This window comes from Anolis carolinensis, chromosome 2 (assembly GCF_035594765.1).
Source record: "Anolis carolinensis isolate JA03-04 chromosome 2, rAnoCar3.1.pri, whole genome shotgun sequence".
Classification (NCBI taxonomy): domain Eukaryota; kingdom Metazoa; phylum Chordata; class Lepidosauria; order Squamata; family Dactyloidae; genus Anolis; species Anolis carolinensis.
In genome coordinates, this window is record NC_085842.1 from 104,069,053 (window position 1) to 104,090,614 (window position 21,562).

Sequence of the window (21,562 nt, forward strand, 5' to 3'; positions counted from 1 at the left end):
TAATTTGGGCAAAGTATGAACTAAACAATTTACATTACTAAATGAGATTTGCAAGAAACTGTCAAGATCTTTAAGAGTATTGTGCACAGCCATAGATTTTTTTTTTGCAATGATTATGGCAGAAACGGAAAGATCAACCGGATAAGGAGACAAGGGAAAATGAACAAACCAGATGGAGAGAATCGGGGTTCATTTTATCCCTCACTCACCCCAGGTAAATGGACGTGAATCTGTCATCAGGTCTGTTAGTGCTAATAAAACTGCTGGTTAAAAACATTTTTTATTATCTATGAGCCCTTCCACACTACACAATTAAAACTAACATCTCACTTTTGGATTCTCATGGCCACATCCTACAGAATTATGGGACTGGGAGTTTAGAAGGGTATTTAGAAATTCAGTCAGAAACTTGTACTAGATTGAACAACACATCTATGGAAGCAGCCATGCTAATTCAAGTGAAATCATGTTATAATTGTATTTTTGTGGTGAACAGACCCCATTCTTAAGAAAGCCAGCATAGTGTTCATTATCAAGGGCTAAGTAGAGGAAACCAGGTTAGATTAGTCAAGCCCACAATTGCCCTCTTTTGCATATAATGCAGCTAAAACCAGAGTTTGAGGAGGGTTGCCCTGCTTCTGTAGTCAACAGGCACAGAAAAATAGAGAACTTCGTATACAAGCCCGGATTATGAATTGAAATGCATCAGTCTCATATCCATATTTTTATTTTTCATACATGTACATAAAATTCTGCAATATAACTTACAACATTATGCTTTAATGTACCTCTGCTCATGAGAGCAGTTAAAATTAATTGCGGCTCTACTTCAGTTTTGTCATGAACACGGTGGATTATCTTTCAAACCTACCCATGATGTAAAGCATTGTAAAAAGATGGCTTCAGCAGGAAGTCTGGAGAATTGCCAGAGAATGATTGTGGCTTTGTTTTTGTGTACGAGTTAAAGTTGCTACATTCATTCTTGTAATATATATATATATATATATATATATATAGCTAAATTGCTGTGTGATTAAGGGTTCTTAGGAGACAAGATGTATTCATTGTGAGCACAGATGTTCCTGAAAAGTCTAGACCAGGCCAGCACAATCTGTGGCCCTCCAGCTGTTTGAGACTCCAACTTCCAGAAGCCCTAGCCAGCTTATCCAATGGTCAGGAATTCTGGAAGCTGAAGTTCAAAACACGGGTTGTGCAAGCCTGGTCTAGACTAACCCTTGGACTTCATGCATGTCTAATTTCACTGAAATTCAAATTTGCAGGTCTCTGTTCTTCCAAATACACCTAACCAATGAATACTTGGTAATTTTTATTTAATTTGAAGGAACATATACTAACCATTATTTAGGTTACTATATGTGCCTTCAAGTGACCTGTTGATTTATGGGGCCCCCGTGATCTTCAAAGGGTTCTTAAGCAAGGAATATTCAGAAGTGCTTTTGCCAGTTCCTTCCTCTGAAATATAATCTGCCACACCTGGTATTCATTGATAGTCTCCTATCAAAGTACTAATCACCAGTGTTGGCCCTGCTTAGATTCCAAGATCAAATGGGATCTGGTGCCTTTAGGGTACTACCACTGCACAAATTCTATAAAAAGGATAAGGGTTTACTTGTCCCAAAGAGTAGTCTTCTCTAATTTGTTCAGATTTTAAAAAAATATTTGAAGTTAAATTTATTTAAGGCTGCAATACTAAAGACACTTGCTAGGGAGTAAGTCACAATGAAGACATTATTTACATAAGAATAAACAGGATTGCATTGTAAGAATGCATACATTTGTTGCAAATAAAACCGCAATAAAGTCCCGATCTACTTAGTAAGACTTAGCTGCCATCTCCTCATTTTCAGTGAAGGGTTAAATTGATAATTTAGTATTTAGTTTCTCATTTTTTTCTTGTAAGGTTTGCATGGTTATAGGTAATGTACAAACTGATTTAAGGGAATTTTGCTTAACATAACTAAGGGTCAAAAATGAAAATATTACATTCAGAGCAAATGTTCAGTGCTATACATTTCTAAGGCAGCATACTGGAATCTCAGCTGCCTATTTCACTGTGGTCATGTAACCAGCCCTATGTATACTTAAATTAAACTGTACCAAGTTTAATCAGGCTTGCTTTCGAACTAGTAAACAAGAAATGCACCCAATCGCTGTTCTAGCTGATAGGACATGTCTGATGAATAAAAAAATACTGCTCTAAGAGAAGATACAGGAAAAGGCTTTGTCAGAAATAGATACCCTTTTCCTATTAAGACAGGGAGCACATTAATGTAAAACATACAAAAAAGAACAGACTTTCTGGTAGTACTTCTTATTAAGCATAAATGATGGGAATAAGAGATGTCATCTCACCAGTATATGAATACTTTGATTTCAGCAAGGAGGGGAAACAGATTCTTTCTACAAGCTGCTATAGTTTTGTGAAATCTAAGCAGACTATTTGGAAACACTGGCATTATCCTGCAGTGGCAAAACACCTTATAAAGAGCATGAACCTTACACAGAAAAGTACCCATCATTTCTCAATTCTGCTATTTTCACAACATTCTGTACAGGAAGTGCCCATAGAAGAGGGTATCACCTGATCATTGACACCAGGCAGGCAAAATGCAAAAAAGATGCTATTCTACCACACTTCAAACAGAAACCCAGAACGTTCACGAGGTGTTTTAGCTGGGCTGAGTTTACTGACCAGGCTGTAACTACTGTGGCAATGTGCTTGCACTACCATTCGTATCTAGAGTGCACATGAACTGTAAAGATTGTATTGATTGCTGTTTTCTATACACGTATCACATTAGATTGTAAGAGCAATTACTCAACTTTATACAGAGTAAGAGAGAGTGCGTTTACATCATTGTTCAGTTGCAGCACAAATTTATGATTTGCCACCGTACTGATAGATAAGTATCAGGCTTCACACTATATAAGCAGCTACTATTCTTTACAGGTTTTTACATCACCATTGTTTATTAAAGAACAGGAGAAACAACACTTTAAATGGAAGTTCCAGAAACCCCCAAAGGCCAAACTGTTTAGCCATATCAGAAATACTAGTACTGTAGTACTTTGTACTAAACTGAGAGCTTTACAATTAAAAATAAATCAGTTAAAAACCCTCCAATTAACTGGAGAATAAACTAAGCAATTATACCTAATAAACACACTTTCAATTTGTATTCAGTATACACTATATTCCATTTTAAAGTGGCATAACACTACCACTATGCAATGAATTAAGGAGATAAACAATACAGCATTGTTTTATATTTACGATTCCTTATTTGCATAGAAAGCCACACTCTGTACAGCAAGTTCTGAAAACTAAAGCCATTTGTCCTATGGATAGTTTACCACGTTGGCATCATATCAGGGAACCACAGTCTTCCAAGGTGTTTGGAAACTTCTGAATGAATTTGGTCCAGATTGTAGTCATTATCTGGAATAAGTACTTCTTCCATAATGGATAGTTGGGCGAGCCTGCCACCGCACATCTTTACAAACTCAATGAAGCCTCGACATGTGACTTCACATTCACCAAGTCCCATGGCAGTTAAATTCTTACAGCGTTCAGCAATGCGAATGAGTTCATCATCCAATGGCTGTAGTCCATTGGCGCAGACAACCAATTCAATCAGTCTTGGACAGTTCATTCCAATACGCCCAAGCATTGATTTGCTTACTGCACGGCCAAAGTACAGATGAGTCACAGGTGTTTCCTCCCTGAAAAAAGCATCGAATTCTTCCTCATATAGGAAGAAATACATAACAATATTGACTTTAGGGGAGTGCTTAATGAGTGCATCCCAGCTTTGTTTTTTGATGGTGTGAAATTCAATCTGTCCAGGATTCTCACTGACAACATCTATACGGAGATGCTCCAGATTAGCATGCTTTTCACTTGAAAGTGCAAGCAACAATTCATCGCTTAGCAGATAGTAATTAAGAGCAAGCTCTCTAAGGCCATGACATTGATCCGCAACACAAAGAATTCCTACAAATGACAGAAAGTAAAAATCAGTATGGTATAAATAAATGAAATAAAATCTATTTACATTGTTTCTTCCACAATAAAAAAATATTTCCAATTCTAGGGCACTAAAAGCTGTTAGCTAGAAGGTTCTGGAATGTGACTCTATGCTGATACTATGTGGTGCATAGAACATGAAGAACTTATATCATCATGTCACTATCCTATGCAATATTAAGAATTGCATCTTTATATATCTATATAATTATACTGTTAGATAACGAGATTACAGTGAAATTAGTCATCTAGGCAATCTAGAATAAAGATGCATTAGAAAAATAATTCTGAAAACAGTGTTTTCTCAGTTTTACTACCTACCAGCAGGCGACACATGAGGACAGCTGCTCATTTTAAGTAATTTTAATGTATCGCTGTTATTAGCAACAAGGACCTTCAAGGATGGATCATCTACAGGCGTATCTTCAATCTTGATGGAAGATAATGACTTGGAGTTGACAAATACTACTGTGAGTGCCGACACAAAATGAGCCTATTTTTTAAAAAAAGAGAAAAGATTTTACATTCAGGGTTATATCAAAGATGATATAGATCTCTTGTCGCTTTTCCTATGTGGGGGCCGTGAAGGCTCTGAATCCAGAGAAGTAGCAACTATTTAGGTTTCCATGGTAGCAGGTGGTGGAAGTCTAAGGTTGGATCTCACCACTGAGGGTGACCTCTCTCTATGGTTTTGGGAATAGCTACAGCAAGAACACTGCTATATAAGCTGACTAATTACGTAATCAATCTGGAGGGGGGGGGGGTGCAACACTTTTGATTACTCCCTGTGTGCTTCAGTTACTTAAAATATTGCTGCAGCCAACAAGCCTTATTTTTCTGCAGGATTTGCAAAAATCTGCTTAATTCACAAAGCTTACCAATTCCCATTTATTCTGTACATTGTATGTTTTGAGGATTATAAGGGATATTCAAACACCTTCTGAACACATCTTGCCAAGAAAACCCTCATGATAGGCTTCCTTTAGGCTCACCATAAGTTAGAATCAACTTAAAGGCACACAACAACAGCAATATCTTCACAGAAGCAGCAGCCTAGCAATTAACATTATTAAAATTATAGGTGCAATGTAACGATTTTGTTCCACCATCATAACAGGGAACAGGAGCAACAAGGAAGCAGGTCCAGAGAGTTATGGAGATCAGAATCTAGATCGGATTCTGCTTTATAAGTGGAATGGCACCACAAAGTTCCAACCTTAAACTGCACATTGAGAAAAGGGAACTTACAAATTTACCAATGCTTGCTAACAATGATTTGCCATAAATCATATTAGCTCACCAACACAACAACCTTAAAGGAAATTAGGAAGGAAGGTCAAAATCAACCAATGATTTCTTTCTCAGTTATCTTTTTCAGAAATAAATATCACATTTTAGGATCACATCTACAAATGGAAATCTAATAATATCTTGATAGTTACTTACTGCTACCTAAGATAACATAAATGTCATAACTAATGATGTCAGCACATTTAATTTAATAATCTATTTATTTAATATTATTTATAATATAATCCCAGTAAACATTTATCGCCCCCTCCCAGATTCAACCTCACCTCAAATAAAACTAGAAATCCTCATGTGCATATGTAGGAAAAGTGCAAAATCTTGTTTACATAGTTAAAGAATCATGCAAAATATTAACCTTGGAAACATTCATGAAACTTGGCTTTGCTGTGGAAATCAATCCAAGTGTCTTGATAGAACAATTCACCAGCTGAGAAAGGATGTCACATGCAGCTTCTGCTGACTCAGTACTACTGTCAACCTGGAGGACAAAAACAGTATTTCATTAAATTGTGGACAGATTTAACAAGCTGAAACACTAATAAGACAAAGTTCAATATATTGCCAAGATGTTTACTCATAAGTACTTTCATCCTTAGTGAGTGTATGCGGCCAAGTTTAACATAGTTAACATTTGTAACTTTTGGGAGGGGTGGGTTGCTAAAGTCTAACCACCCATTTAATCCAAACATGTCAACCAGAACTTCTGGGAAGTAAAAGGTCCATCAACAAATACGAGTTTAGATATGAAATGAAAGGAGACTCAATGAACATGAATTTTTAAAAAGAAATGCAAATAACCAGTGTTTATTCTAAATTAGATGGGACAGTGGGAGTTGTTTTCAAAGCTACTTTAAAAAGCTTTGTTTATTTATTTATTTAAAAAGCTATAAACAGGTAATATCTGCATAACTCTATATCCAAGAATACTGAAATTACTAAGAGAAATCCACCCCTTTCCCAAAGAACACTAGTTGACACTTTTATCCTCACAACTTGAATTGACAAATTGAGGCTGGCTGATATTTCAGTCCAGCTCTTCTAAATTTTAGTGCTTGTACCTGAAAAACAGAGTATGTGAAATTTAAAATACTTTTGGGCTCAAGGATTTTGAATCTGTTTTTTTCCCCAGATTTTTGACTACCTTTGAGATATTTTGGATATGGGACCCAAGTGTAAACATGAAATTAATTTACACATAGCCTGAAGATAATTTATACACAATATTTTTAATAATTTGTGATTGAAACATTTGTCTATATTGAAACAGAAGGCCACACAGGTGGATGATTTTGGAATTCTGGATAAGGAATGCTTAACCTGTATAAATAAAAATAAACGCCTGGATCCATTTGTTGACCCCAACTACAATTGATCCACTGAATCAACAGTTTATGTAAGTGTTAACTTACCTGCTGATTCAAGTTATCTTCTTCAGTTGACGTAACAGTTTGGGCCAAAATATGTATTGGAAAAGGCCAACCTGTCCAATTCTATCATTTCTCAAAAAAAGGATTCTGAATAAAACACACTTAAAATGTATGTTCTGGGAATGCATATCATTCAAAACTATAGTTGCTATGCTATTTCCATTAGTGATTCTCATTCTTAAAAAATAAAAAAATCAGTAAAAATTACTGCCAGTGTATCACTTGTTTAAAAGTGGTGTATTTTATTTGATATACAAAGGCATATTCTGAAATGCAACTTACACAAAATACCATATAATATTAATAACTATTAAAGACACCTGCAATTTATAGCAACTTTCACTTCTTTACATGAAACATTTTTAGGCTCGTTTACCTTGAAACTGACATACTGCAAATGATCAGCATGTCTCTTAATAATCTGCTGGATGAGATCTGGGTGAGTAGACTTTAAGTAGGAAGTAGCAGGCTGATTAAGTTCAAATTCAAACTTTCTCCAAAGATCAGGGATATGAAAAACTTCATTCCATCTCCGACAAACCGAAGATGCACGTGCACGATCAACAAGAGGCAGACACTGAAAGATGTGCAAGACGACATGGTGTGGCAGGTTTCCCCAGTCCTTCAAGTAGTAAGGATCTGATATATTATACACCGAACTATAGAAACCTGTTTTCTGCTTTTTCGTTCTCTGTAGTGTTTGATAGACTGAATCTTCAGCTTTAACAGTCTGCTTGATCCTCTTCATTTTGAGAATAAAATGATTCAAGTACAATATTGTTGGGATGTACACAAGCTACAAAGCTTTCTGTAAGTTTTCAAGTACAGTAGATCTCTAAGAAAAGTATAGAGGGTCAGAATAACACTGTTAGAATTCCAAGGTTTATATAAAAGCTAAAGAAAATGCTTTTTCTCTGTAAGCAAAATTATTGTTTTTAAAAATCGGAATCACAGTCTACAGAGTAATAAATTTTATGAACTAATTTTTATTTTATTTTTTACAAAAAAGTCAACTTCATATTTGGCCAATGATCATAACATGGAAAAACTGTATATACAACCAAATTGAAAAACTTAAAGGAGAGAATACTTCTGGAACATGGCCACACAGCCCGAAAGACATACAACAACCCTGTGATCCCGGCCATGAAAGCCTTCGACAACACATTAAAGGTATCTGCTTAATGGGCGAAATCTGAAAGCCTTCAAATATAAAAGTGCTTAAATTAATGTATTGCTCTTCATGCATTTCCCTGATTATGGCATAGGGAGATTAAAAGAAATACTTAGACACTGCCGTTGCAGACTGAATGGTCATATCTTTACAGAACAAGAAGAGATTAAAAAGCTACTTTTTAAATATTTTATTTGTTGCTGTATTAAATTTCATGCAAGCCACAAGAGCAGGGTGGTTTATAGCAAGATACACAGATAGAACAATATTCTTGTTTCCAACCTTCTCAATTGGGAAAAAATACAGTATGTGTGGGAATCTCTAAATATGAGAGATTCAGGTGAGATTTGAAGAATGGCTTTCTTCCAAAGCTTCAACGACTGACCAGAGGTTCCCCTTCCCTGGCTTCTAGCTCTAGTGGTATATTACATGTGCTATATGCACAACAACCCAACTTTCAACTCTAGAATTTCCTACAGAAGATTCTTAAGTATTAGTAATACAAAGATTCATATACAGAGACCAAGTGGAAGAGCAGCCAACAATAAAAGCCAACACTGTGCTCTATAGCAACGCTTCTTGGATTATGTGGTTTGGGGGACTTTTTTAACGTACCGTGTTTCCCCGAAAATAAGACAGTGTCTTATATTAATTTTTGCTCCCAAAGATGCTCTAGGTCTTATTTTCAGGAGATGTCTTATTTTTCCATGAAAAAGAATTCACATTTATTGTTGAACCAAAAAATGAACATTTATTATATACTGTACAGTAGTTGTAATCACAAACCAGCATAACCAGACAAACTGTGAATCCTATCAAGAATTTCTTGTTACTACCACTATTTCCATGTACATCACTCTATGGTATATACATTTACCGATCCCAAACAAAACCTTTGCTAGGTCTTACTTTCGGGGAAGGCCTTATATTTAGCAATTCAGCAAAACTTCTACTAGGTCTTATTTTCTGGGGATGTCTTATTTTAGGGGAAACAGGGTACCAGCAACTGGTACTATAGCTAGAGCTACTAGCTAGAGTTATTTCTTTCTTAGAAACTTGTAGCGGGTTGGCAGCTGATGGTCCACGGACAGTCATCCTTAGAAGCACTATATAAAGCAAGTTTATTTATTCAAGGACTTGCATTTTACTTTCCCTTTGCAGAGAGGAGACACAGTACCAAAACAAAACCTAGCAGATGAATGTTCATGCATTAAATTATTTAGCTGCATGTTCTGACTCCGGGGGAAGTTTTGATAAAAGTATTTTAACCAATTAAAAGCTATCCTTATCTTTCAAACACGAAACTTAGATGGCAAGCAGCACACATGCATAAGAATGAAAGACAGTATACATACAAACTGACACCAGTGTGGAAACCTATGAGTAACTAAAATAAATCTAACTTCTTTAAATGTGAACTAGATTAGTCCAGATCAAACCCATTTGCTTCAACCACAGAAATAAGTATCAAAATTGTTCACTTACCCCAATAAAACAAATTTTTGACCATATGAAAATACAAAAAACTAAAATTTATATCATTACTGATATTATTTCATTTCACAGTGGTCTCATCACACTACAATTTCAGATTACATATCAATGTACAAGCTGACTGGAGCTTAAGTTGAAATTCAAACCCTATGAATAAGATATTAAGGATTTTAGCATTATAAATCTTAATAAATGTATATATATTAAAATTAACATTTTAACATTAAAATGGAAAAGTTAAGGCATTTTAGGTTTTTATATTTGAATTCTGTAAACATTTATAGGGAATAAATCCACAATGCAATTCTATAGAAGCAATCTATTCATTTTCTAGCTTGAGGTTATATAACAAGGCACAAACAATGAAATCTCACACAGAAGAGACTGTCTTTCATGGACAGCCCTCCCACCTCCAACCCCTCACCAGCACCCTAAGTAAGTGTACATGTGATTACGTATTCAAATCTGGCATTCAGTCTGTAAGCATATATTTAAAACAAAAAAGACTGGCAAAATTTGCAAAACAAATCACACCTTTGTCATTCCTGTTATTCCCTACAGTAAGAAATTATCAGGACTAAGGGAGCAAGGAAGTGGTTTTCAAATAACTCACTAAATTCTGCCATTATTCAAATATTTTTCACATGTAGACAAATTGCTTGAACTACTGAAAGTGATCCTATGTAGTCGACACTTGACACTTGGTGCTACAAATGTGGGGCTCATCATAACGGTGTCTACTGTGTTATGAATCTTTCCCAGAATTAAAAAAAAATGGAAACACCGATTGCTTCTCATTCTTAATTTTACCTAACATTGTGAGCAGAAGAAAAAGATGATAAAAGATCAGAGATATCCCAAAACTACAATAACCCTAAGTAATAACATTGGGGTAAAAAATTAGAATAGTCCTATCCTATATAAAAACCTGATGTCCTTAACAGATCTACATTTTTGTGTGGTTGCAATTTTGATCCTTAGATAAAAGGTCATGTTTGCAGTGCTTCAAGAAAGTTTAAATCCTTTCAATAATTATGAAAACCCTTATTAAGTGCACATAGCACTTAATGCAAACTGCATTCTTCTACACGAGATCAAGATCATGTAAACATTACTTGGCAGTTAAGAGTGACTGATCAATATTTTTTGGGTGAATGAAATGATTAAACTTAGATAACTTAACTTTGAACTCAAAACAGAACATTTCAGCACTAGATAAAGAAATTCTATAATCCTGGTGAAGAATTGGACCACTATAGCTAGATCAGTTTTGAACTGAAGAAAAGGCTAAAAGTACAAATGAACAGTTTTCCCCTCACTAAGATCTCTGGGTTTTTTTTAGAGGAAAGTTGGATAAGAGCCTAAAGCTACCTTCAGTGGAGAGGAATCTCAGGGGACTAAAAAAAATAGATTTCTGAAGAAATTTCCCTGTTACTACCATCACTGCTATAAGTGTTATGTAGTGAGAAGACTTTAGTTGCCGGGGCGTTATTCCAGCAAGAGCTAAATTCACTTTAAAGTAAATATTATGTTATATTTAAGATTTTGTCTGATATGACTATATATATATATATATTTATATACATACACTGCCATGAGCACAACAGTAAGAATAATCTACGTATAATTGAAATGTTTTCCTTGATCAGAAATCCCTACTGACAAACAGGTTAAAGAATCACTTAGCCAATATATTCATATATTATTGTAGCGTCATTTATATTAAAAATATTCATGAAAATCAAAGCAGACTATGACCTCCACCCTGAATTAAAGTAGTAAAACAAACAAATAAACAATGCATACCTCTAACAGGACAAAAAACTATAATGCTGCAAGATATTGTAGCATGTTTCTAAAACGTGGGTGTTTTTTTTGGTGGGGAGGGGTTACATTAAATTATACAATTTCCTGTAATTTTGCTTAAAATGCATATTGAGCCTTCACTAAAGCCCTAGTCAATATTCATAAAAATGTTTACAATACAGGAGTGGAATGCAAGAGACCCACTGCCTTCACCTTAGCTGTCCTTATGTGACAATCCAAAGAGAGCCTTCTTCAAACTTTTCTTCTCTAGTTCTGAAAGCAAACATGGAGAGCTATCACCTCCTCCCACCCCTTGCACCCTCTTTTTAACCCTTTAAGATTGTAACCCTTTATTTTATCCCTTTGTATGAATGGCTCCTACATCATCAGATATTAATATTGATCAAATGTTAATTAATATAGATTAGACAATTAGATACTGACCAGAAAATTGAACACAGGGTCCAATTGCCTATCTCTGTAGTGCTGTACACTCTTAGGGTGCACCTACAAAGTAGAATAATGTAACTAGATACTACATGGCTCAATGTCATGGAATCCTGGGATTGGTAGTCCGGTGAAGTGTCAGCACTCTTTGGCAGAGAAGGCTAAAGTCCTTGTAAAAGTACAGTTCCTATGATTCCTTTGTTTTGTGACTTTGCCGTTAAAGAGATTTCAAAATACATTAATTCTACTATGTAGATGCATCCTTGTAGAATTATAATATTTTTATGTATTGCTCACTACTAGTGTTAAGGATTTTCTAAATACAGGCACGTAAGTACTGGGAAGCTGGAACATTAATACTGTTTCAGCAATTCCAAAACTATTTTAATTAAAGTCTTGAATTGAAATTGTTCACCCTGGTTAACTATTTACTTCCCTGGAGGAGCACTTGCATTAAAGACTAAATGTTTTGTCATACCCTAGAAGTTGCTGGCTAGCATTCCTGTTCCCCAACATGCCACTTTCACCTATGAGTTGGCATTTGCTCGAAGACTCTTTAGTTGCTGATCCTTATCATGAAGTCCTTTAGAATGGGCCCATGTCACTTATGTGCTTTGGCCAGTTCTGAGCACATTAGTGGTTATAACAGCAGCATAATTTGTCTAAAACATACACCTACATTTTTACACATGGCCTCCCACAACATATGAGAAGTACATAGCTGGAACTATTTGGCAAAATTGCTGGAATACACAGAATTAAGCCAACTTTTTTCTAAATAGATTCAAACATGTTAAGTCACCTACTGCCTAACTCCCAGTAGTACAAGCCAAGTAGCCTTCCATTAGAGGTGCACATGAACAATATCTCCAGAGAATGTGGAAGTTCCTGTCTAACACAAGCAGCCTTCTGCTGTCTGACCAGCCATCCCACTGCTGAATCATCTTGTCTGTGTGAAAGGATACCTTAACTTGAAAGCAGGGTGGAGTCTCAGATGAATGATTGAGCTATGAAGTCATTTACCAAAGAAAATACCACCTGCCAAGTCTAGGAACCCATATGAGTGACTGAGTTATGTATGGAACTAAGTTTGGTGTAAAGAAATCACGCCAGTAGTTTGGAAGTGAAAACATCTGGAGCAGTTGAAGTTATAAAATATTACCAAATAACTGCAAGTGGCCTAGAAAGGGGAAAATGACAGTCAGCCCTCCACATTCACTGGAGTTGCATAAGAGCCCCATAAAAGTGAAAAACCGCAAATAAAGAACATTATTTTTTTTTTACCTAAGAGAACACTTTTCTAGGAATTTTTAGGTCTTGCAGGATGACTCCATGGGCAACTACCACTGGAAACCTATTACAGAATCACAATGCAAGATCCAGAGATTCCTAGAGAGCCATTCTCTCTAGAAATCTCTAGGTTTCCAGCATAACTAGATGGTGTTGACCACAGAGTCATACTGAAGGACCCAGAGGGAACATTGTTAGGCAAATATGTGAATAATCGAAACCACAAATGTGGATAGACAACTGTATTATGAAATACACACAGTACACTACACCATATCATGCAGTTATTTATTATTAGTTAGCAGTCAGAATGCAGATCAACAACTGAAAGCTATAATGGAACTAGGCACACAATACAGAAGACTGTATCTTGCAGTTACATAATATTAGGTTGCAAACTGTCTATATTCAGTGATATCTCTCAGAATTTTTTTTTATAATAACCATGAACTGTACACCTTGGTAACACTTACAATATGAATACTACTGTATATAGTGGATCCTCAGTATCTGTGAGGATTTGGCTCCAGGAACACCAAAATCCATGGATGCTCAAGTTCCATTATAAACTATGGCAAAGTAAAACGATGTCCCTTGAAATGGCTAAATAAAGCCTAGGGTTTGGGGAAAACTTATTTTGAGAGGGGGGGGGGGTATTTTCAAACATTGATTAAATCCATGGATTCAGAATTGGTGGATATGGAGAATCGACTGTGCAACATATACTGGGATAAATTTGCACAATGAAAAGGTATTTGACAAAGTGGTTTATAGAAATGTGATTTTATTTGCTATAAATGAGCACTTTTTACTTATAGTACTTATAGATTATAAACTTCTTCTAGCCAGACATCTCTTTACCTAACCTTAATCTGTGAAGAATCGTGTAAATATGAACAGAGTGATAACTTGTGGTTACAAAGACAATTCATTTGCAATCATCTCTTAAATCATCTGAAATAATTCAAAAATATTCCAAACAAATGGACTTTTGCAGATTTGAAAATCTGATTCAGTCTCTTGGTCTTCAAATGACTTGCTATGTTAAGGTTTATAGAAAGTAAAGTAGTGCCTAATAGTTAATTTATTGTAGTGTCATTTGACAAACTGTCAGCCAAGCATTCTTCTATGCGATGTGTTTCATATGAGACTCAATAAACAACCCATTGTATTGAAACAATTTACCATTTGTTTACTCTTGATCGTGTGAACGCCCTACAGCAAATGTCTGGCCACATTTCATGTCATTCCTGGTCAAAACCAGTGTATTGTTTTTGTTATGTTTCTCAAATTATGTAAATTCAATGCAGCTATATATCTGCAATGTGCACATCTCTTTTTCCTTGGGAAAAGGGAGAGCAGGCCTGTTACAAATGTAACACAGAATTTAGCCCAACTTTATATGAACAAGCCTTAGACTGGTGTCTCCCATGTGACTGCAAAGAGAATAGATTTTTTCTTCTTCTTTTTAAATTAGCAGCAGTTTAGCACTATGTTCACATCCCAGGAAAGCCAAGTTGGCTTTCAAAGAGGCCAACTTCATACATTGGTTTATGCAATAAAGCCTAGCTAAAACAGGGTTGTTGTGTGTTTTCCGGGCTGTATGGCCATGTTCCAGAAATACTCTCTCCTGACATTTCGCCCACATCTATACCTGTCATAGATGTGGGCAAAACGTCAGGAGAGAATATTTCTGGAACATGGTCATACAGCCCAGAAAACACACAACAACCCTGTGATTCTTGCCATGAAACACTAGCTAAAATTAATGACCTTTTACAACATTAAACTGTAGTATGGCTTTAAAAAAAGCAAAAGCTTTGTTACTTCATGAACCTACAGTACCTGCAGGAGAGCATACAAGTTCAACATCACCTAGGCTCATTCACATTTACCAGTCTAGTACTATTTCCAAACACAACTGATCACTCACATACATGTATTAGAACTAGGCAAAGGAGAAGTCAAATAAATAATCAGAACTCGAATGAGTCCGCCCCCCCCCCCCAAAAAAAATCCACTGTCAAGTAGCAATTCTCGAATGAACTCAAATGTCCAATAATACTACAAATTTTCAACAAGCAGAAAAATGAAAATGCTAGAACAACTTTGAGTTAGTCGTGGAATGCTTCAGTTCTATGCACATCGATAAAGATGGATGAATGGCTCTCACAATGGTAGAAGTAACAATGGCTTTACTTCACACAATTAGAGGTCTCAAACTAGGAATGACTTTGGTAATTAGCTGAATGAAACTGACAATTTTTTTCAGTGTGCCAGTGAAACTATTTGCTGTGTTGTGTGTTCCTTTTTTGCTGAAAAAACCAGACTGGCAGTCAATATCTCAGAGACTAGCACCAATCTATACACTACCACTGTGAGCAGTATTGTACTAGGTTTTAAATAAAGGATTCAAAACAAACTGCTAAGATGAAAACATTCATATAAATATGGGGTGTGACCCTACTAAAGTACAAAACAAATTGGTTCACACCTTGGTTGTAGGCTTCCCAAATATTTGGTCAGGCCCCTGCAGCAGAGCTGTTCTAATGTTAGTATCAGAGACTATATACAACAATAAAGACATTGAGTCTTGCTTCCACATAGGAATGCATAGGATTATGATGTGTGATCAGGAATCTTCCCCATGAGCACTTTTATGAACCTAACTTTGAATAATGTAGGATGACTGAGAATTCACAAGCAGCCTATCCACAATCTATCACTATTGTTTTACTATAAAGCCTTCTGTTTTCTACAGTTCAAGAATTAAAATACTTCCCCATTATCAATAGTTCTCAAGAGTAAAGATGTTCAATCATTCTTTTGTACTTAAAACAGAACTATAACCATATGATTTATTTTTTGCACAAAACAAAGTACAAACAAAAAATCCTTATGGAAGATATTCAAATATGCATTAAACCTAGTCTTATAATGTTAAACCCAACTCAGTCTATATATTTCTGTATCAGCATTCTCTTACCTAAAGAATGTGTCCAAGTTACAGTTAACACTGGATGAATGAATTGGGTTATCTGCGGCCATGAGTCAATCACACACATCTGTCAGGTTGCACTTCTAGGCTAGGTAAAATAGCAAAGATATTTTAATTTAGTTTGCCAAAACAGAACTTCAGGGTTGAGCTTGAAACTTGCTAGAATATACAAGCATTATGGACCACATTGAAGCCTGCCCCTTTAGAACACCATTAGAAGCAAAGTTCTAAATTTAGGCATTGAAATAATTTTTACCTTCACTGTTTACACAAACTGACACCTTGCTTTGCCATTTGCCCTCGGTGCCTGATGAGCTATAGCAAGAAAAGGAAGCGTGTATGTATTCTTCATCATCTTTTGCAGAAAGTGTCATAGAAAAATGCCAAAAGACTGGTTTTATACTTAAGTCCAAAACATAAGTGATAGGAATCTTAGAATCATAGAATCATAGAATAGTAGAGTTGGAAGAGACCTCAAGGGCCATCTAGTCCAACCCCCCGCTAAGAAGCAGGAAATCGCATTCAAAGCACCCCCGACAGATGGCCATCCAGCCTCTGCTTAAAAGCCTCCAAAGAAGGAGCCTCCACCACGGCCCGGGGGAGAGAGTTCCACTGCCGAACAGCCCTCACAGTGAGGAAGTTCTTCCTGATGTTCAGGTGGAATCTCCTTTCCTGTAGTTTGAAGCCATTGTTCCGTGTCCTAGTCTGCAGGGCAGCAGAAAATAAGCTTGCTCCCTCCTCCCTATGACTTCCCCTCACATATTTGTACATGGCTATCATGTCTCCTCTCAGCCTTCTCTTCTGCAGGCTAAACATGCCCAGCTCTTTAAGCCTCTCCTCATAGGGCTTGTTCTCCAGACCCTTAATCATTTTAGTTGCCCTCCTCTGGACGCTTTCCAGCTTGTCAGCATCTCCCTTCATCTGCGGTGCCCAAAACTGGACACAGTATTCCAGGTGTGGTCTGACCAAGGCAGAATAGAGGGGGAGCATGACTTCCCTGGATCTAGACGTTATTCCCCTATTGATGCAGGCCAAAATCCCATTGGCTTTTTTAGCTGCCGCATCACATTGTAGGCTCATGTTTAACTTGTTGTCCACGAGGACTCCAAGATCTTTTTCGCACACACTGCTGTCAAGCCAGGCGTCCCCCATTCTGTATCTTTGATTTCCATTTTTTCTGCCGAAGTGAAGTATCTTGCATTTGTCCCTGTTGAACTTCATTTTGTTAGTTTCGGCCCATCTCTCTAGTCTGTCAAGATCGTTTTGAATTCTGCTCCTGTCTTCTGGAGTGTTAGCTATCCCTCCGAGTTTGGTGTCATCTGCAAACTTGATGATCGTGCCTTCTAACCCTTCGTCTAAGTCGTTAATAAAGATGTTGAACAGAATCTTTTTAAGGAGCATGCACAATAGCCCTCCTCTCCCAACAATTTTCTCATTGAGAATGAAGTCCTGAATAACAGGGAGTTTGATTCAGAAGAAAATACATTCACTTCTTTAATGTATTAAATTTTGCTGCTTAAGTTATTTTAAATATTAATCTAACTGTAGTATAGTTTTATATCTATTTTTATCTATTATTTAAAGTGTTTTGGATTTATTTTAAATATAGAGCTCCTTTTAAAAATAAAAATGTATACAATCACTTCAGGGTGCTTTCAATGAATATCAGGTATTGTATGTTTTAATTTCTAAATATTTCTGAATGTCAGTCTTGGGAAAAGGTGGGATATAAATAAAGGGATGAATAACGATATTAAGGAGTAAAGAGATTTTGTGAGCTTTCTAAATATTGAAGGTTGGATCCAGACTTCCCACTCCATGAATGGAAAGATAACTTCTGTTCACGGAAAGAATGGGCATGGGAAAGGATTCAGCAGCAACAATTCATTCAACTCCTAGTACTATTTCCCATGAGGCAATTCCAAGGCAGATTTGTTGGGGGAGGGGGGACTAAGGGAAATGCCACAGGAAAAAGTAATCAGTAAATATTGCCACTTCCATTAGTATGAGACTTTTAAAATACAAGCATTTATCAAATTAGGTCTTGCAGGGGAAAAAAAGAATATTCATGTTCCCTTGGGTTATGGCTTATATCTTACATTTATGTCAATGTCGTTTTAGGGGGGAAAATGGAAAAAGCAGGGTTGTTGCTGTAAGAATTATCCAGATGGCCAGCCAAGGTAGTCCAAATAAGCAAACTATTACATTGAATTTCTTTTTTAAAACCTTTGGTGAAATCTTACCACAATTACTGCTCAATAAAGAAGAAAATTTTCCAGATTCAAAGGACCAGTTTCCTCACTCAGGTCCAGCCAATGATATTTTAAACTGGCTATAAGAAGAATTACTGCAATATAAACCCATATACATAGTGAGCAACCATGACATGTGCAAACTGTTGACTAGTTGAACCAGTTCATGGCTATTTTGAGAGTTCTCATTAACACAGTCAACTATGAATGTAATTTGTAAGGCAAACCAACTTGGTGTCTGTCTACAGCAGTTAGCAGAGACAAGAATGATGTATAACTGCAACAATATTATATTGCTGTATGAGTGTTGTCTCAAGATAATAATAATAAAGTAATTTCAAACTAGGCACAACTTCTAGTTATCTTAATGGAAGGATCTAGTGATTACTTTTGATAAAAGGTAAAGGTTTCCCCCTGATATTAAATCTAATTGTGTCTAACACTGGGGGTTGGTGCTCATCTCCATTTCTAAGCCAAAGAGCCAGCGTTGTGTCCGTAGACACCTCCTAGGTCATGTGGCCAGCATGACTGCATGGAGCGCCATTACCTTCCCGTCAGAGTGGTACCTATTGATCGACTCACATTTGCATGTTTCCGAACTACTACGTTGGCAGAAGCTGGGGCTAACAGAGGGAGCTCATCCCGCTCCCTGGATTTGAACCGCCAACCTTTTGGTCAGCAAGTTCAGCAGCTGTGCGGTTTAACCCATTGTGCCACCAGAGGCTCATCATTTTTACTGAGCTACATATATTTCTATTGTATGGAAAAATATCTACGAAAAACCAGGATTCATAGTTTCACAGTTTAACTTGTGAACAGCCTCTCAAATACTGTTTGTGTCCGGTTTGCAACAGACAAATCTACTCAACTGTAGGTGAATGTATAATAACTTCCCAATAATGCTCAATTGGTTGTCCTGGATAAATAGCAACTATTTAAATGAAATTTAAGATTGGTATCGATGTTTATTAGAATAAACTTCATCTTAATTTGGTCCTAATATAGAAGGGACAGAAATATGTTAACTGCTTTAAAGATTAAGAAATAAACCGGACACAGACAATAGGTATTTCTAAAAAGAATTAGGGACTGGAGGGGGTGAATGGAGCAGAGGTAACAATTCCTTTATTGAGATGGGTCTATAGCCAATATGAACAGCAGAGCTTTGCTTGCAGTAAGGTGACCCTCCTTAATTTGAGCAAACTCTACCATCCTTGGAGCTTCACTATCAATACTATTCAGGAGGCTCCTCTGAAATTCTGTGTAGCAGTTTTAGGGGGCTAGAACAAAGTGTACAAACACTTTAGTCTACTTTTCCCAGCCCAGTTCCAGAATCTTAGCCATCTTCCCTATCTTTAGTATTGAAACCTCCTACAATGAAACTGAACAAACAAAATAGCTTAAGAATGTTTTATATCTCATTTAAATTAAAGTATGTTTCAATGGAACATTAGCCTTTTAGGTTGTATTCCCCACACCAAAAATGCATTGTTAGAAATAACATGCAACACAATATTCTAGTATTTAATCCGATGCAGCATTTAATTCGAAATAGAAAAGTTACCTAGTGATTACTTCCGTCTAGCGTGAATAACGTGATTTACAATGAAGACTCCTTCCTTGACTCCTTTCCAAAATCTGTGAATAAAAGGACCATCAGAAGAGTAAAAATCAATACTTCAGGCTTCTCTTCAAAATAAGAAAATTCATATTCTCCCAAGTAGTGCACATTATCATCATGCAACCAGCTGGAGAAATACTGTAATAGTATCTTGTGAACAAATGAAAGCTTTGTCGATAGCTAATCCCACCCCCTTTCCTTACAGCAGTGTTAGCACTGTTTATAAACAATCCCTGGAAGCCTCCATGAACGCACAGCACACCCTTTTGCGTCAGAAGCAGATTGCCAGATCAGAGTGAATTAGGGGCTAAAGACTAATTAGTGGCAATGTTGCATGGTTTAGGAGGCTACTGCTTCACCTCCTTTATTTTAACCTAAAGTCAAGGCAAGAGTTTTGACATTTAAGACTGCCAGTTTTCCTAAAATGGTCCTCCTTGCTTGCAAACACGCAACATGGTTGTCCAGTGGGTGAGTTATTAAAGAGAAAAAATGTAAAATTTCAACTAGTACAAAAGATGCATTCCTAAAGCTCAAGGGACTATGGAAAGGCTTATGCGGCTGAGGGGGAAAAGGAAAGGGCCTGAGGCTGTTAGAAATTGCCGAAGTTGAAGTCCAAAACACCTGGAGGGCCCAAGCTTGCCCATATCTGGTCTATGGGTGCCTGCTGTATTTGGGGCACTGGGAATTGGCTCTTAGGGTGCAGAAATGCTGCAGTTTGGCACCAGTTTACTTGCCATGGCTCAGCGCTACGGAATGCTGGAATTTTTAATTTGGTGAGGCACCAGAACTCTTGGCCAGAGAAAACTCTTAAGTACCAAGATTCCACAGTATTCTCTGCCATGGAAGTTAAAGTAATGTCAAAGTGCATTAGCTCTAATGTGTACCTGCACTCTCTAGGTAGGCATTGTGGGAGATATTCGCTTGAACGGACGTCCCTCAAATGGCCCAGAGGAAGAAGGCAGGAGTCCCCACCCTCCCGCAAAGAACGCCATGCAATTGTCAGTCTCTCCCCGGGCCTTGCTGAGGAAGCCCGCGGCGCAGGCCCCGACCTCTCCCTCGCCCGCTTGGGCCCCGAGGCCGACTGCCAGCGGACTCCTCACTCACCTCACTTGGGTTCCGAACTCTCTGTTATCGGCTCCGCGCAGAAAGAAAGGCCTCCAAAAGCAACCGACGCCACTCGGAAAGCAAACAAGCCCAGTCACTTCCGCGGCGGCGGAAGGGAGAGGGGAGGAGTCACCCGGCAGACCAACCGACGCCACTCTCCTCCGCGCATGCTCTGTTGCAAGTCCACCCGCCAGTTGACCCAGATACCGACGCATGCGTACTTTCGTCTTGGGTCGCTCACTTCCGCGCCACCAGGCTGTGCCATTGTCAGCTTCTCGCGGAGTCGGAACGAGGGAAGAAAACTGCGCATGTGCAAGATGGGCGGGGCCGAGAGAGAGAAAACACAAGAAGTCTTGTGACCTCGGCCACCATTTTGTGTCTGTCTAAGGGGTTCTTGTGGGCTCCTAAAATGGTAGGAAAGGTTCTGTGGGACCATTCGGAAATTAACGAGGGTGGGGATACCCCACTTTGACTGGAGAGCAAAAGCTTTTGAAGCAGTGTAAGGATACTAGATTAAGGTGTGTTCTCACGTTATTATAATTATTGTAGCAATTACTATTACATTTATGTATGCCTACCCCTTTTAACTC

At 37.4% G+C, this 21,562-nt stretch overlaps 1 protein-coding gene across 3 annotated transcripts; it reads right to left on the reverse strand.

Moving 5' to 3' along the window:
• Positions 1–711: 711 nt before the first annotated feature.
• fbxl21 (Putative F-box/LRR-repeat protein 21) lies at positions 712–21,150 on the reverse strand. 3 transcript variants are annotated; one of them, XM_062970343.1, is made up of 7 exons: positions 20,973–21,150; positions 19,812–19,885; positions 15,984–16,078; positions 7,163–7,621; positions 5,715–5,837; positions 4,370–4,541; positions 712–4,015 (listed from the first exon to the last, which is right to left on the reverse strand). In XM_062970343.1, exons 4-7 carry the CDS (start codon positions 7,532–7,534, stop codon positions 3,372–3,374), a joined length of 1,311 nt encoding a protein of 436 aa, XP_062826413.1. In that variant the 5' UTR covers positions 7,535–7,621; positions 15,984–16,078; positions 19,812–19,885; positions 20,973–21,150; the 3' UTR covers positions 712–3,371. The 3 variants fall into 3 exon arrangements, with proteins under 3 accessions (XP_062826413.1, XP_062826412.1, XP_008113733.1); XM_062970342.1 differs by having other exon boundaries at positions 15,984–16,083; XM_008115526.3 differs by lacking the exon at positions 15,984–16,078.
• Positions 21,151–21,562: the final 412 nt, after the last annotated feature.

Bases quoted from the DNA above. Each gene is read 5' to 3' on its own strand.
- fbxl21 (XM_008115526.3), bottom strand. From the start codon at position 7,534: ATGAAGAGGATCAAGCAGACTGTTAAAGCTGAAGATTCAGTCTATCAA. The intron at 4,542-5,714 runs GTTAATATTTTG...TTTAAAAAATAG, and splicing joins GTTTCATGAATGTTTCCAAG to GCTCATTTTGTGTCGGCACT. The intron at 4,016-4,369 runs GTAGGTAGTAAA...TGTCATTTGTAG, and splicing joins TCCTCATGTGTCGCCTGCTG to GAATTCTTTGTGTTGCGGAT.